Genomic DNA, 16,958 nt, shown 5'->3' with positions numbered 1-16,958 from the left:
CTCGTTCCTCTCTTTCGCTCTATGGATGCCAGACTGTTAAGAAAAGGTGTATTTATCATCATTTGTTTAAAGCGGGTAAGGAGAGCCATGCACCGCTGCGACGCAGTAAAGAAAGTGACTTTAAAATAAATACTATCATCACATTACAAATTTCATTTAAGACTTACTTGGCCTGGCAACTCTATAAAAGATCATTCCATCATTAATGTGCCTAATGCTTCTGGGAAAATCCATTTTCAGCGTATCCTAAACGCATAGCAATTGACAACCCTCTGTGTTGTAAGTAATGGAGGAATTGAAGTTAAAATTGCTGGTGGCTAATGGATACAAACATTAAAAAATGCTCGTACGTAGATGTATGTCTGTTTAGATATTTATATTTGCATGAACGTATGCATGTATTTACGCGCGCATGTGTGCATATATAGTATGTGAAGTAGCATCAATTGAAGAAAATTCCGTTGACATTGAAGCGGCGGCGAAACAGAAAAAGTGTTTAGTTCTCATGGGAAATTTTCACCCTGAAAGTTTTTTATTTTCAAACTCATCTAAATTGGTTATAACATTTCATTCATGCTTTTATATATTCATATATGTATGTATTTAATTGTCTCAATAAGTTGCCAATAATTTTAAACTTCTCTTTTTTCAGATAATGTCGACTCGAACCATGACGACACGCACCTTTCCAATAACGACCACGCCCACTACTCCTACACCTGCACCTACCACGTTACACACACACTTAGCAACAACAACAACTACAACAAGCCCACTGTCTAATGCGAGCGCAAGTGACAATGCTAATGATAGCCGCCCAACACCCGTCGCACACACCCTCCTCAACACAATGCACACACAGGCGCAAAGTATCAGTTGGCGACTGCGCCAGTATTGCACACAAGCCATAGTAGCGAGCAGCAGACGGAGAAGAAGAAGGCGTGATGATATTAATGATAATAACAACAACAACAATATAACGAACTGCAATAGCAGTAACTGCAACCAGAGCAATAGCAACAATAACAACAGCTTTGCGTGTAGCACGCCTTCGTATGCGGCGTTGCCTGAAGCTGAGCACTACTATGACCACAACAACAACAGCAACAGCTATACGAGTAACAATAACAATAATAATAGCATATTCAGCAGGGGCAGCAATAGTAACTTAAGTAAAACTACAACAGCAACAAGTTCACCTGCAATACAACTTTTGAACACCGCAGTCCGTGCCTTGAGTAGCTCGTCGAAAGCGGCTAGCTACATTGCAGCCCTACTCGTTCTCACCACGCTTTGTTCCTTCTGTGCTGCCTCGCCCTGCGACTTGCATAGCTGGTGGGATCCGCTCAAGGACAAATGTATTACTTGTACTGTGTGCGAGGGTGATTTAATACCATTGCGCACATGCCAGTCGCATCGTGACACGATATGTGGCTCCATCTATGATTTGAATATCGATTGGGTTGTGCTGGCGAAAACAGAGCCCAACTGGAAGGAGGTGAGTGGAAAACATTTTAATGTACCGAAGTGCTTATTTCACTCACTCACAATCGTGAATCTGGTATTCTAGTCTATAATATAAAAATGAATCGCAAAATGTGTTAGTAAGCGCATAACTCAACAGCGCATGGACCAATCTTAACAATTATTTTTTTAAAATGTTTCTCGAAATCCAAGAATGGTTTGTACGGCGAGTAAAATTCGAATAACTTCCATGAAACCCTAAAACAGCACTTTTCTTTTTCCCACACAAATATTGCGCGTTTGTGTGTGTGCGTGTTCGCGTTAGAGGATCTAATGCCTTCACACAAAAGTATAATATCGTGAACGCGACCAAATTGAAAAGTCAAAAAATGTAAGAGCTATAAATTTGATTGGCCTCGCAATATTCTTTCTTTTGTTTTAGTTTCAGAACGAGTTAAGGAATGATTTCATTCACAAATAATAAATAAAAATAGTTAAGTAAAGAACAATCATGCAGGGCAGAACAAATCCAAACATATTTTAAGAATAACAAAAGACAAACATATTTTAAGAAGAACAAAAGACAAACATTATGAATTAATCTAGAAAACCCATGTTTCTTACATGGTCAATTGTATGTTGCCTGTTCCCATGTTGAAAACCATCAGATTTGTTTGTATATTCACCAGGTAATCAAACAAAAAACATTGTATTGCACTACAAAAGAAAAAATAAAAATAAAACAGATTTGATTATATACGTTTTACTTCATTCTTTTTTTATTATAACGGTTACTAACCCTATGTTAATAATAATAATAAATAATTAATTATCTCTATGTTTTGTCATTGAAGCACCCACTTTATAAATATTTGTCACCTTTAGGTTCCCACTATCCCTTTAGATTATTTTTCAATCAGGTTTGAACCTTAAGTTCCCCTCTTAGTTTGAAGTCCTCTGACAAACATCCCAGTCGGGGTTTTTAGTGGGTCCCAAAAGGGTGGCCAAAGTTCGTGGAAGCGAAGATACTTAGGTCACTGAGCTGACCCCTTTCTTAAATTCTCCTGAACAGAACCGTCTAAGGTCGAAATAGGTATAAACTGCCACATTCAAAATCTATTTGACAGAACGAAGTCTGTCGGGTCCACTAGTATTTAATAAAATTTAACGAAAAACTAGCGGATTTTAAAATTTATGTTCAATGTTTACCCTCAATACCTGAGCTAAAATGGGTTTAGACCTTTACCTTATTTCACACCTTAAACGACCGTGAATGAGACTTTCGTTCTTTACGATAGGTAATTTTTTAAAAGCTCTCTGCCAATCTGCTGGTCACAGAAATGTTTTTTCAAAGGTTGTTTGAATACGCCAGTAGAGATCTGTGTTGATCTGTTTATATGCAATATATTCAAGGACGGTAGATAAAGGTTTTGCCTTCCGAACTAAAATTGTGAGAGTAACTTTGGTTGTCTCTGTTGGTCTCTGGAGACAATCACTCAAGCGACATGGAAGCATTTTCGGGCAGTTAACACCGTATTTCTCCGAACTTCGAACAGATCTCTCTGTCCGCAAACTAAAGATTGAGGTTCGTGCTAGAGCAATCTTTCCAAATAGGCAGGATTGGATCAAGGGGAAAATCTGCACCGAAGCTTGCACCTCTGTCTTCACTGACGGTTCCAAGATGGAATTAGGAGTCGGAGCAGGAGTTTTCTCTAAATCAGCCATTTTATCTATCTCCTTTAAACTGCCGAACACTGCTAATGTTTTTCAAGCAGAAGCCTTTACGATCTAGCAGACATGCAAAATTTTTAGGGAACGCGGCAGCTATTAACATTTTCTCCGATAGTCAAGCCGCGATTAAGGCTCTGACAACACCATGGTGCAGATCAAAATTAGTTAACTCCTGTAAAGAGGAGATCAAATCACTTGGGTGTGCAGGCAACATTTCTCTGATCTGGGTTCGAGGACATAGGAACATAGAGGGAAATGAAATTGCTGATGAGCTTGCCAGGAAGGGGACTGGACTGGCCTCAGAGACCTCATACCAGGTCATCAGCATACACTTGACAGTTGTTAAAGGGGAACTGCACAAATTATTTCTCAGGAAAGCGCAGAAAAGATGGAGCTCCATTTCTTCATGTGCTATTTCGAAAACCCTTTGACCCCAATACTCGTATGATATACGAAGAACTCAGAAAGTTCTTTTGACTCCTCGCCATTCAATTTCCAAACTCGTAGCTCTGTTTACCGGTCACTGGACGATCGGCACACACGCGTAAAAGCTAGGGTTACCATTTAACGCCCATTGTAGAAGCTGTGGGGACCTTTCAGGGAAAGAGACCGTTGAGCATTTTCTCTGTAAATGTCCGGGCTTGGCAGCTAGAAGACTAAGGTCACTGGGAGCTCCTTTCTTCGACAGCCTGGGGCAGTGCGCCAACCTAAATCCAATCAATTTTCTCCATTATATCAACAGCTCTGGTTGGCTGTAGATATCTGCCTGTTGGCGGTCTCATAATGGTATCAAAACGGCGCTTTAGTGCTACTTGAGGAGTGCCAGGTGCACTTCAACCATTTCACCTACCTACCTAACTTTGGTTGTTACGTTCCATTTAGATAGTAATGAAGTAATATGAGCAGTGGCTGCTTTAATTTTTTCTTATATGACAAGCACAATTTCAGTTTTTGCCAAATTCTGTGGTACAGAAATCGCTATTATATCCCTTATTATGACGACAAATCAGTTGATTCCTTCAAATTCGCTCAGGGCCGAGTAACGGTTTTATGTTGGCCACATCATTGTATTCTCCACGTTGCGATGTATATCTTAAGTATGTAAATATGTAAAATATTTGCGCTCTTTGTAAATGAAAATATGAAGCCTTCGTCTAGAAATGCATATGATTCTTCAATACGGACATAACAAAACATTTGCAAAGCGGGATCGGAGAACTTTCTGCGCATCAAATGATAAAGAGGCTGCTCTTAATGAGCTGATTTAGTGGAGTAGGCTGGAGACCGAATTCTTCGCGCAAAACTTGCCAAACTTGTGAATTGTCAGATTGCCAAATCCTTTAAAGGTGTGAAATACACTAATTTGGCTCAAGTTGAGCTGCAACTTAGATATTTTTGGTATTAGACCGGCTGCATTTTTATTACAAACAAAATTGTTACGCCTATATTTTAAGTCCTGCTATTAAATACACCACGTTACACACATTCTGTCCTATGAACTAAATATACTTTTTCGGAAAGGGGATAAAAAATAAAAATACACGTGTATCGGCGATTTTCATGTACACGTCACAATTTTGTTTTTTTTTTGTATTTTATAACTTTAAACGAGCAATTCTTGTATGCATATCTGTATAGTCACACGATCTCAGGATTAGCTTAACGGATTTGAATGAAATTGGGCACACAGATAGTGTGTCACATTTCTATACTTTTCACCTAGGTCTTGCCACTGACAATGTTTCACAGGGTTGCCACCTGTTCGAAATTAAAAAAAAATTGCATGAGATATGCCGATGTGGGTATCAAAAGAAAGGTATTTCACTCCGCATTACAATAGAGATATAAAACCCCGAATTTTTTTATTAATTTTATTATATTAAAATTAAAAATTATTACATTAAAAATTTTAATGCTTTTACGAGGGGTGCCTTTTATATTTCGGGATTAGAGAACAAAAACAAATTTTAATCATCACTTTTGCCACTCTGAATGAGGTACCTCCAAAACATGCATTCTGAATGCCGCAACCGCTTCTTCAGGTGTCGAAAAACGTTGACCTCTCAGCTTGTTTTTTACGTACGGGAATAAAAAGAAGTCATTCGGTGCCAAGTCAGGACTATACGGCCGACGACCCATTAATTCGATGTTTTGGGTGCTCAAAAATGCAGTTGTTTGAGCTGATGTGTGAGAGCTCGCATTGTCCTGGTGAAGAGTGATCCGTTTTTGGCGATTGGTTTTCCTAATTTCTGGGACGACAACTGGCAAACAAATAGTTGTGTACCACTCAGAATTTACTGTTCTACGTTGTTCTAGTGATACGGTTGCGACATGTCCAGTTTTTCCGAAAAAACAGGCGACCATTTGCTTGGAAGTGCTTCGTGCGCGAACAACTTTTGTTGGATTTGGCTTATCTTGAAACACCCATACAGTCGACTGCTGTTTACTTTCGGGCTCATACGCGTAAATCCATGATTCATCACCTGTCACGATGTCATAGACGTGTTTCGAAGCCCCGTGATCGTATTTTTTGGGCATTTCCTTCGACCAATCGACACGAGCCTTTTTTTGAGCGATTGACAAATTGTGTGGGATCCAACGCGAACAAATTTGTTTGACAGTCAAATGTTTATGCAATATTGAATGTATGCTGGTCCCACTAACGCCTAAGATTGTCTCAATCTCACGATAGGTCACATGACGATCTTGCAATATCAGTTCGCGCATAGCATCAATGGTTTTCGGAACAACAACTGATTTTGGACGACCTTCACGAAATTCGTCTTGGAGTAACTACGACCACGATTGAATTCACCATATCATCGATGAACACTGATCCTTGATGGAGCTTCATCGCCAAAAAGTTCATCCATGCAATGTTGCTGAGTTAATCCACGTCGAAAGTTGTAAAAAATAAACGCACGAAAATGTTCACGATTTAATTCCATTTTTGGACCGAGATGAATCTTTTAAGTTACTGTAAACAACACAAATAGCGCTGGTATTTCAAAACGTTCTGAGTACGTAAAATCCAAAAAATGTCAAACTTTGCGATACAGCTGTGAGTTGCCAGATTGCAACACCAGGGTTGCCAAATCCCGACATATAAAAGGCCCCCCTCGTAAAAAAACTTAGGCCTTTTATTTTTGCGTTTGTAAGCATTTGTGCCAGTAACTGCAGTGCTCCGTACATGGTAGCCAAATTGTTGGTACAGAGTACTTTATTGTTGACCTTCCATCAGTAAACGTGCATAAATTTCTATAGCAATAGTCGGACACGGCTTCCGGAGTATACCACAAGTTAGGAACATGAGCAGTCTTGAATATTTTCTGAAACGAATTAACCACTGTTTTCGTAATATTTTTAAAATTTTTACTTGGTGCGAATAAGCCACAAACGTAACTGGTTCAGATAAATAATTTCTCAAATAGTCTTTCTCGAATTCTTGACCTCATTTTCATTAATGACAATATAAATTTTTCTTTATTAGAATGTGTAGACCCTCTGTCTACTCCTGGTCTGCATCATGTACCACTTGTCCTTCTTATAGAATTCTATGAGTTTAATGATTTTTATTTTGAGAATGTGACTACCAATTTTTGTTTTAAAAACTTTGATTTTAGTATAATTAATTCAGCAGTTGATATTATAGATTGGGATTCTCTATTTACTGGGGTTGAAGTTGCCAATTGTTATGATATTTTCAAGCATAATATAAATGATATCTGTAAAAATAATATACCAGTGATAAATAGGACTAGTTATAGAGTACCGTGGCATACCAAGGAACTGAGAAAAATAAAAAATTTGAGAAACAAATATTTCAAAAAGTTTAAGTTTTCTCATTCCATCACAGATAAAGATAAATATCTACATTTCTCTAGAGAACTTAAATCTTTGGATAGGGACTTAAAGCGAAATTATATTCTCAAGTTCGAATCGGACATTAAATCAAATCCTAGTTCCTTCTGGCGTTATGTTAGATCCAGGAAATCATGCTCAAGTATTCCTTCGGTTGTCTTCTATAACGAAACTCAAGCTCATACTTCTGCAGATGCAGTCAATCTTTTCACAGATTTTTTTTGTTCAAATTTTCAAGTAGACTCTGATTTAATTGATGAGTTTCATTCGAGCATGAATTCCTCAATCAATATTGGCTCGTTAACTTTTACGCTTTCTGATATCGAAGATGGAATTCGGCAACTCAAAACATCAACAAAATCTGATGTAGATGGGCTATCTTCGTATCTTCTTAAAAACTGCTCTGCAATTGCCTATCCACTTTTGTTAATGTTTAACAAATCCCTTGATCGAGGAGAATTCATAGATGCCTGGAAAGTAACAACCATTAATCCAGTATTCAAAAGTGGAAATAAAAACAATATTGCTAATTATAGACCAATTGCCAAATTATCCACGGTTTCAAAATTATTTGAATTAATAGTGAAAGATAAAATCTATTTCGTAGTTAGTCGTTATATTTCAGTAGACCAACACGGCTTCATGAAAGGTAGATCTACTGTTTCAAATCTTGCTGTGTTCTCTGAATACTGTATATCATCGTTTAAAAAAAAACTCAAGTTGATGCTGTTTACACAGACTTTTCAAAAGCATTTGATAAGGTTAATCACAGGGTTTTAATTTCCAAATTGAGTGCTATAGGATTCCATTCCACTCTTTTAAAATGGATTAAATCCTATCTCTCCTCTCGGAAATGTGTTGTTAATGTTGATGGTGCGTCATCTATTTCTTTTATTGCGTCCTCTGGTGTACCTCAGGGAAGTATACTGGGTCCCTTACTTTTTATACTTTTTATTAATGACATTTCTAGTTGTTTTAATAACGCTAATTTTCTCTTGTATGCCGATGATTTAAAGATATACTCGAGGATTGCAAGTACAGTGGACTCTTTAAACCTTCAATCTGATCTAGATAACGTTGATTCTTGGTGTAAAAGAAATAAGTTAGATTTAAATATAAGCAAGTGTTTTTATATTTCTTATTCTAAATCGTGTTCTCTTATACCCACTTCCTACCACATTTGTGGTTCTAGCTTATCTCATCGAAGTGAAACTACTGATCTTGGTGTGGTATTTGATTCTAAATTCTCTTTTCAAAAACATTTAAATCACACTATTTCAAAGTCTTATTCCGTACTTGCGTTTATTCGACGTTTTAGTTCAGACTTTGTTGATCCATATACTCTAAAGTTGTTGTATACGTCTCTGGTGCGTTCCAAGTTGGAATATGCCGTCTTTATTTGGAGACCATATTATGCTTGTCATATTAGTAGGCTTGAACGTGTCCAGAAAGCTTTTGTGCGTTATGCATTGCGTTCTTTAAATTTCACTGATCCAAGTCCATCCTATAAAAGTCGGTGCTTGCTTATAAATCTAAAATCACTAGATATTAGAAGGACTATTCTCTCCATTACTTTCATCTTCGATTTGATAAATGGGGTTATTGACTCCCCATCGCTACTCGAGAAAATCTATTTCAATATTCCTCAGCGAAGTTTACGGAATCATGGTTTTTTCTGGTTAGGGATGGCAAGAACTAATTATGCTTCCAATGCTCCGATTTCTAGAACTCTGGGTGATTTTAATTCGCTTTCAAATCATACTGGCCTGGATTTCTGTTCCACAAAGAATCACTTCAAATTGGTTCTAAATGAATTGTTGAACTAAATTCTTAGTATTAATCTAATCTTCTTCTGTAAATTATAAAAAATGTATTCTTTTTCTTTCACTCATTACAATTGAAACTAGTTAATTATAAGTTTAATTTTACTTTGATTAATTTATTCAGCATTAATCTGTTTTCATAGTCTGTAAGAAATACTGTATTTTTAGACTATTAACTAATTAAATAAATAAATAAATAAATAAATAAATAAATAAATAAATAAAAGTTATTTCGAGTCGAGTTTTCGTAAGATGAAATATACAGAAAGACGTTTTCGCGCAACAGAACTTAAAACAATTGTCAAAGTATACGTCTCCTAGTAGCGCAACTGTGAGATGATCGGAACTTCCGGAACTGTAACAAACACACAAACAGCGAAGAGTGTGTTGTATGAAACAATAAATAAAAGGTTAATAAGTTATGCCGAAAATTTAGAAAAAAATTTTTTTTTAGAAAAAAAGATTCAAGAAGATCTGAGAATTGATACAAATTTTTTTTTATTTTTACATAATAAAAACATTTCCACGAGTCTGCCTGCAGAAATTCAGCGCGATTGGATAACGGAAAAAGGGTTAAAAATTGATCCAAAGTTTTTCACACAGGCGGACTACGAGCTCTATATTTTATACATAAAAAAAAAACAAATTCTGACGTGTACATGAAAATCGCCGGTACACGTGTATTTTTATTTTTCCTCCCCTTTCCGAAAAAGTATATTTGGTTCATAGGACAGAAAAAAAGTTCGTTTTTGTAACGCAGTGATATTATACAAGTATGTATATAATTCCCGAAGTCTTTCATACTCAGTGAAAACTAGCAAGAACAATTTCTTTGCCATAAGACATCAGCTACCGTCATTTGGAAGGTGCAGTTGTTAAATGAATTGATCTGAAAAAAGGCAAATAAATCTTTCTATTACCATGACAATAAAAAGCTTTCTCGTTCATATCCCTATTGTCTTTTTCGAAACCCAAAGCAACTATATTTACTCTTATCGACTACGTCCGGTCAAGAATGAAACTATTATCCCTGACCTAATATAGTTCCGTGAAGAATTTGTAAACTTCTACAATATTTACCGTATATTTTAGGTTATTTTAATATTCTTTCATGAATACAGCGCATCCTATCGTTTCTTTCACTTCCAGGGAAAGAGGGCATTGAATTTATGGCTAAAGTGCAAATCCGTGATCTGATATTCCCCATTCTTTGTCCATCCTTCAATGTATTAAAAATGGATGCATGGTTTTTTTGGGCAAGCTGCTGCTTATTCTCCATCATAGGTCTTAAAAGTTTTCAATTTGCTATCCATCTTCAAGTAAAAATAAGTAAAGAAGTCTAAATTCGCGCATATTTTAGTAAAATTTAATTTGGGCTGGCTTATAATTTTTGAAATCAATGGGAGTTATAACTTGTAAGATATACTTATATATGTTTTTATCTATATCACTTCCTTTACTCTGTTAAAATCACTCATTAAATGAACGATATTATAATACCCTTCCATACAAGTGTACGGGTATAGTACGCAGATATTTGGGTTATGACCTTTTCGAGTAAACGGCTAATATCTGTATATTCATGCTGCATACGGGTATAAGTTTAAGAATAGTTAAAGGCTAGATTAACTTCTAAAAGTTAACAGCATCCCATTTCATTTTCTCTTATTATAATTTATCCTGTTTGCTTGCAATGTTTGCTATATATCCTGTTTCTTTTTATTCCCGCAGCGCCGAAAGGATGACGCTAACATAGAATTCGAGCAACAGCTGTCACATGAGGAGTTGCAGCAATTGCAAGAGGAATCGCTGGCGATGGATTGGCAAACAACAGCGCTCTTCTTGGCCGTGCTAGCCTGCTTGTTCTTCTTCATTGTAGCCGCGGGCATTTTGGTGCATCACATGCGGCAATGGCGGCGTATGGAGCGTCGACTTGATCAAGGTGAGTAATTGTTTGCAGGTTAAGAGTGAAAAACAAAAATATTTAATGCGAGTAATTAAAAGACTATGAGGGTATTGAGAGCATATGGTATTTATGACCTTCATTAATGCTAAAGAGCGCAAAGCCGTCGCTCTCACGACAGTCGGTTGGTTCTACTTTACCGCAACGACCCGGAATTATAGCGGGCTAAGGATGGCCACTCCAACATGTATGTACATATATGCTGCTACAACAACAACAGTGCAATTCCGTGCTGCAAAATGGATGCGTTTTTGTTCTTTTGTGTTGGAGGGGTGCATATCATTACGAGCAATTAATATCTTTAAATCGATTTATGATCTGTATAATAAGCGCATAAAACTCTCTCAATTTTAGTTAACTATCCCTTGTTAATTCATGATTCTTACACACACATACACACATTCATTGTGTAAATACATCATCATTGTATCTTACGCACCTGCGTCCATAAAAGTTTGGCTGATTTGAGGTTGGCTATAAATTATCACCATCTAATGCGTATTTCCTGCTCTCTGGGGAGCCTATCGTAAAAATTAAAAAATTATTTATTGATATTAAAAAAGTACAATAATAACTTCGCATGAAAGATTTTTATGGCTTTGTTGCAAGCAAGGTTTGAAACTTCTATGCACAGAAGAGGCTAATAATTTAAAATCATAAAATTATGCATAAAGTCACTTTGTGTTATCACACACACTCGCACAATATATAGTATACGCCCACAGCAAGTATCCTTAGACAATGACCTCTACACGCTTGCAGCACTTTGTTATTTTCTTGCCTTTCCTCCTCATGTCTGCCCATTTTCAACTTCCCGCCATACTACGAGTATAAGTGAAACTATACTTTGTAACTTCCTAACTATTGTCCCTTCTGCATTCATTGGTTATTTATTCCACTCACGTTCGACGTTACTTTATTTGTCCAAGATCTTGTTCTGCTTAGCTCTAAACAAACAACGATCTTTGCATTGATCTTTGGAAAAGCACCACTTACTACTCGTACTCATTTTACTTACGATATATTGGAATAAATAATACAGTAGCTGCTAATGTCAGCATATCAAAAACTCGTTTGTTAGCATTCATATGTACGTACAGTCATAGATACATATACATATATACCTACATACATAGTATAGTTGTATATTCCTCTTTTCCTATACGGACTGTGTATTTAAAATTCCTTTCACATCCTGCTGCTTAGGTGTTTCTGCAGTTGTTTGTTTACCTATGTAACATTTTGCTTGTTTTTTGACTTATTCCCTCAAAGGTCCGTTCAAATGATCTTTGTGGATCGTTCGAAGAAGCCTTTGAGGTTAGCGTAAAGTCACTGCACGCAAGCAAAACTAGTAAACAATAAAAAATATTTTCCATATTTACGTTCATTTGCACACATGTTATCTCTAAGGAGGGTTTGGACGCACACCAACTATAGCCAGGCGAGAAAATAAATGTACTTAGATACCTGTGCGTATTGATCCATATCAGCTAAGGAGAGCTTTTCGGTGCGATCATGAATATGAAATACAGTTGGTGAGTTTATCGCCTGTTGGGAATTTAAAGAATTGCTTACAAGTTTTTTACGTTTATCGACGTCAATCTTTAAACTATGAAAGCGAGAAAGAAACAATGAGAACACGGAACCGATAAGTTTTCAATTTTCTACAAGCATTTGTCGCTTTGGTTTATATAAATGTGTACATACATAACACATGGGCTGAGCCTAACACATAGATGGCACTCGTTTTATTGAATTTACCTCTTTTTCTGTTAGTACTAACCTTGAAAAGTCAGCTGCTAAAATTTGATGGTATTCTATTCATAAGTTCGTGCGTTATTGTGTTAAGAGTGACGCTACTTTTATTATTTTTGAAATAATGGATCCAGGAGAATTTAGTGTTTTAATTTTACACTGCTTCTTGATGGGGAAAATACCGTTCAAGCGAAGTATGGCTTGAAAAGTGTTAAGGGTACTCCGCTTCATCAGAAACAACATAAAAACGACGAAAAAATGGTCGCCAGTAAGAAATTTCGCTCGAACGAAGAGGACGAAATGAATGGAATGAAGGAATGGAGAGGCAAAACATAAATAGTTCTACAAAAGTGGTATTGCACATTGTTTAAACGAGCTCAAAAGGTTTGAATTTCCATAGCTCATCGGAATCATCAACGAATGTCAACATTTTTCTAAAGGGTTTTTCAATAAGGGCGGGTAGATATTGAAATGGAATAAAATGGCGTTTGCTGTGTGGTACGTAGCGCCGTCCTGCTGGAACCACATGTCGTCTAGGTCCATATGGTTCATTATGGGCCATAAGAAATTCGAAGGGCCACCACGTCTACCGAAAAATGGGCGCAATGCGCGCAACGTTTGCGTTAATGAACACTCATTTTGATAATAAAGTTTTATCATTTGAACGTGCTGTTTAATCGTGTAACTTGCCATGATGATTTGGCATAAACAACTGAATAATAAACAAAAGATTTGACAGATGTCACCAAAACAAAATGGCTGCCACAGGGCGACAAAATCGACCCGCGAAAATTGAAAAACGTTTTATTTTCTGTTTTCAAAGTGGTCAATAATAAGATCGTGAGTGTACTACATGAGATCAACTAAAGTAGGGCGCCACGCAACAAAATAATGATCTCTGCTTCGTGGAGGAAGATTTGATTCGTGCTTGAAATGAGTGAAAGAGTTACTATAGAGCAGCTTTTTCAGTAGTTTCAGCGACATCATGACTACGCAATGGTTTTGGTCTCACAAAGATAACACGACAGTTGGTTTTACGTTAGCGGATCGCTCCCCAGCAGTATTCGCCAAACATTTATGTGGATTTTTCCCAGCGGACGAATTTTGAATATTTGTCCAAGTGGGCCCCTCCCAAGGGCAGCCATTTATCCTAACCTAATCTATGTGGAATTTTAATTTTGTTACAACGACAACAATCTGTGCACGATATCATTAAAAGACTTGCTGATGGCTTATTTTATTCAGCAGACCGTTTGGGATTATTTACACAGATAGTCTTTTGGTGTAAATAATTCTTCACACTAAATGTGCAATACGAGTTTCATTTCGGAAAAATCGAATCACCTTTACACATTTATGTGCGAGGTAGTCTGATCTTCTCTTTCATCCATTCTAATCGTAATTAAAGTATTTAGCATACCCCGATTACCTTCAAAGCCGACCCTTCTTCATTCAAATAACATCTATCTCGATAAACGAGGTTCACTACTATAAATGTCTCTAAGGCATATTTATGAACCTTTAAAGAGATCATTCATATCTATAAGGACTACAGTAGTCTGTGCGCAATCCGGGTCGGGCTCGTATGTTCTACTGTGTTCTAAAGAATTGATGTTTATTGTGAATTTTTCCATTGTACTCAGAGAGGATTGAAACATTTTGAAAAGTTAGGCAAGCCAGCAGCCAACGTAAACTCTTCAACTGAACGTTCGGCATAAGTTTTTCTAATTAGGAAGTGGGATCGATTGTTTTGAAAGATATAAAGCAATTTAGCCTAGTTCACAGCAACAGAGATATAGTAAGCCGCAAAAGGTTTATTAAGCCTTGATTCGAGATATTCAATTTTCTGACCAAAATCTCGTTCAAATGTAGTAAACGTGCAGTAAAAAAATGTAGTCTATTGGAATTGTCAGGAAAAGTTTTGCAGACCGGAATGCGATCACCAACTGCAAGTCTTATAAATTTTAATGAAAGTTTTGTTTTGTCGATCAATTGAAATTCTGCAGAAACGGTGATCTATAAAAATTGGAATGTTGCCCTATAAATGGAAAACGTGTGCAAGGAATTTCCACTAGGAAAATTATGAAAACTTTGAAAATTTAATTCAAAATTAAGTGTTAACAAAGTGCCCAGGTGTCGAAATCGCAAACGCGGGTCGTTTTAACCCTAAAAGTACGATCGTTAGGTATAATAATAAAATCGTTATATTTCAACATGCCGACATTTTTTCTACTAATTGGGGCAGCTTTTTTAAATTGAAAAGGATGCATTATGAAAGTGACAGACATACACTTAAAATTCATATTCGCAATTACCATGAAACAAAAAAATATTGCAAAATTTCAAATGATGTAAAAAAATGCTCAGTTCATATTGAACCAAATCAATAGACTAGTGCTTACATTCTGGAGCGGTATTTAGGTCAAACTATTTAACTTCTGATAGAAAAAATGTATTTAATTTAATAATTTTATTTCGAATTTCGTTCTCTCAAATGCTTCTTTTTTATTCCTTCACTTGCCCTCAAAAATCCGCGTCAAGTTCTCTTCAAATTCCACAAACGGCTTTTACCGAGAAAAACTATAGGATAAGCCAAAAAAAATCCTTCGAAAATGCATAACTCCACGTGGGCGGCGACTTCAATGCCAACAGTATACTTTACATATACATATACATACAAATGTATGTATATCCACCACCAAGGAAAATTTATAACAAATATTCTCCTCCATGCGTCTCGGCTCAGTTTCTCACGTTCTTCCTTGGCCCCACATTGACGCGCCCTTGGTTGACAGCGCATTGTTTGCTCAGCATAATAAATTAGTTACGCAGAACTGAAGAGTCCACACATGCATACATTTACACATACACAGATAGTAAATAACTGCCACTAAATGGGGTCCTACGGTTTAAGTTTTTTTGTTTGGTTCAAAATACGTCTTTGAAATTCCGCAAACAATTTGTGACAACAAAACGATCAGCTCGAATTCGAATTGTGCCGACTTACAAGCTAAAGTTGTTGTAAAGAAAGCACGTGACTTGGAAGAGACTACAGAAATTTCTGCCGAAATGGTAGTAAGAGAAATTGAACTGTTGTGAATGAGGAATGTATTGGTTAGAGCAAGCGTGTATTTGTGGTTTGGAAATAAATTTTTGGGTGTGTTTTTTAGCTGGAAATTAAATGTTCGGTTACGTTAATTACGCATTACCGTTCTTTATTGGCGCAAATGCTTTTGGGTAAGTCAAATTGCTTTTTGCCAAAAAATTTATGGGCGAGGAAATGTCTCATTACTGTTTTTTATAAATACAAGTATGCACTCATACACTCTTTTATACATTTATACATTCTACGACGTGGTTGCTCTACCACTTGTTACAGCAGTTGTCCATTACTCCTTAATTGGTTAATGAGTCGTCAACTTTTGCGGTCAACTTCCACCTCCAGTGCGACAGTGAAAAAGTTGGACAATAAACAAATGTTTTACAAGACTTTTTATAAGCGATTGTGGTTAGTATCGCTCGTGATCGTAGCGCGTTGCGCTCTAAAATGGATAATATACATAACCTCAAAATGTACAGTTAACCTCTTTCTGGTGTCGAATTCACAACCGCAATGTGTATTTTCGGGAAAACTTTACAAAATTTTTCTCACTCACACAAGTTTTATACGTGTATACATACATATGTACATAAGAGTAGTTCGAAATTTTTTCAATTTCCAATTCAAATTAATTTATTTAAAGTTGCTAACTCGTCTGTCTGCAAAGTGTTCCCTTATTTATGATCCCCCAACACCAATTGTCCTTGGCAATGATTTCTGCTTGAAAATTCAAGCTAACCATCACAAATATGTACGTATGTCATTGTGCATTTGTAGTTGTATTCGTGCACATAAATTTCGTGGTCGCGGTCTGTTGTCACCTTAGCCGCCACTAAATAATATTTAGTGACTTTCAATGAGCCTTGCAACTTGGCAATGTCTTCGGCGTCCATAGCACCAAGTTGAACTGGTTCGCATGGCTGAAATAAGCATCTTGTTCGCCTTGGACGAATATATCATAGACGCTGTCTGCAAGTTTTCAACATTTGCTTTTCCTCGAAAACGCAAAGAGGCTTATCCCACTTATCCCACATAGGGGGCCGTGAAAAAAATTTTGGTCATAAAAAATTTAAAAATAAACCAGACAAGCGCAATTGCTGTAATAAAAAATATGAAATTTGTTTAGTGAAAGGACTGCCATGTTTCGTAGATTTTTGAGGAGTTGAACATATTTGCTCTCAGCTTTTTTGTAAAGTGGCATAGGATTCATTTTTCATTGAGCGACTGTTTAGCTATTTTGAGTTGTATTAACATAAAAAAA

At 36.6% G+C, this 16,958-nt stretch overlaps 1 protein-coding gene across 2 annotated transcripts in view; it reads left to right on the top strand.

The window, feature by feature from the left end:
• Positions 1 to 16,958, top strand: part of LOC129237777 (tumor necrosis factor receptor superfamily member wengen) — an 89,585-nt gene that overhangs the window by 38,681 nt on the left and 33,946 nt on the right. For both annotated transcript variants that reach the window (XM_054872712.1, XM_054872711.1), the window contains 2 exons: positions 653 to 1,498; positions 10,611 to 10,821. In XM_054872712.1, coding sequence (XP_054728687.1) covers positions 656 to 1,498; positions 10,611 to 10,821 — 1,054 coding nt within the window. In that variant the 5' untranslated portion in view covers positions 653 to 655. The remainder of the gene's footprint in view (positions 1 to 652; positions 1,499 to 10,610; positions 10,822 to 16,958) is intronic.

This window comes from Anastrepha obliqua, chromosome 2, assembly GCF_027943255.1.
Source record: "Anastrepha obliqua isolate idAnaObli1 chromosome 2, idAnaObli1_1.0, whole genome shotgun sequence".
Taxonomy (NCBI): domain Eukaryota; kingdom Metazoa; phylum Arthropoda; class Insecta; order Diptera; family Tephritidae; genus Anastrepha; species Anastrepha obliqua.
The sequence above is the reverse complement of the archived record's forward strand: the minus strand, read 5'-3'. Positions and strand labels throughout refer to the sequence as shown.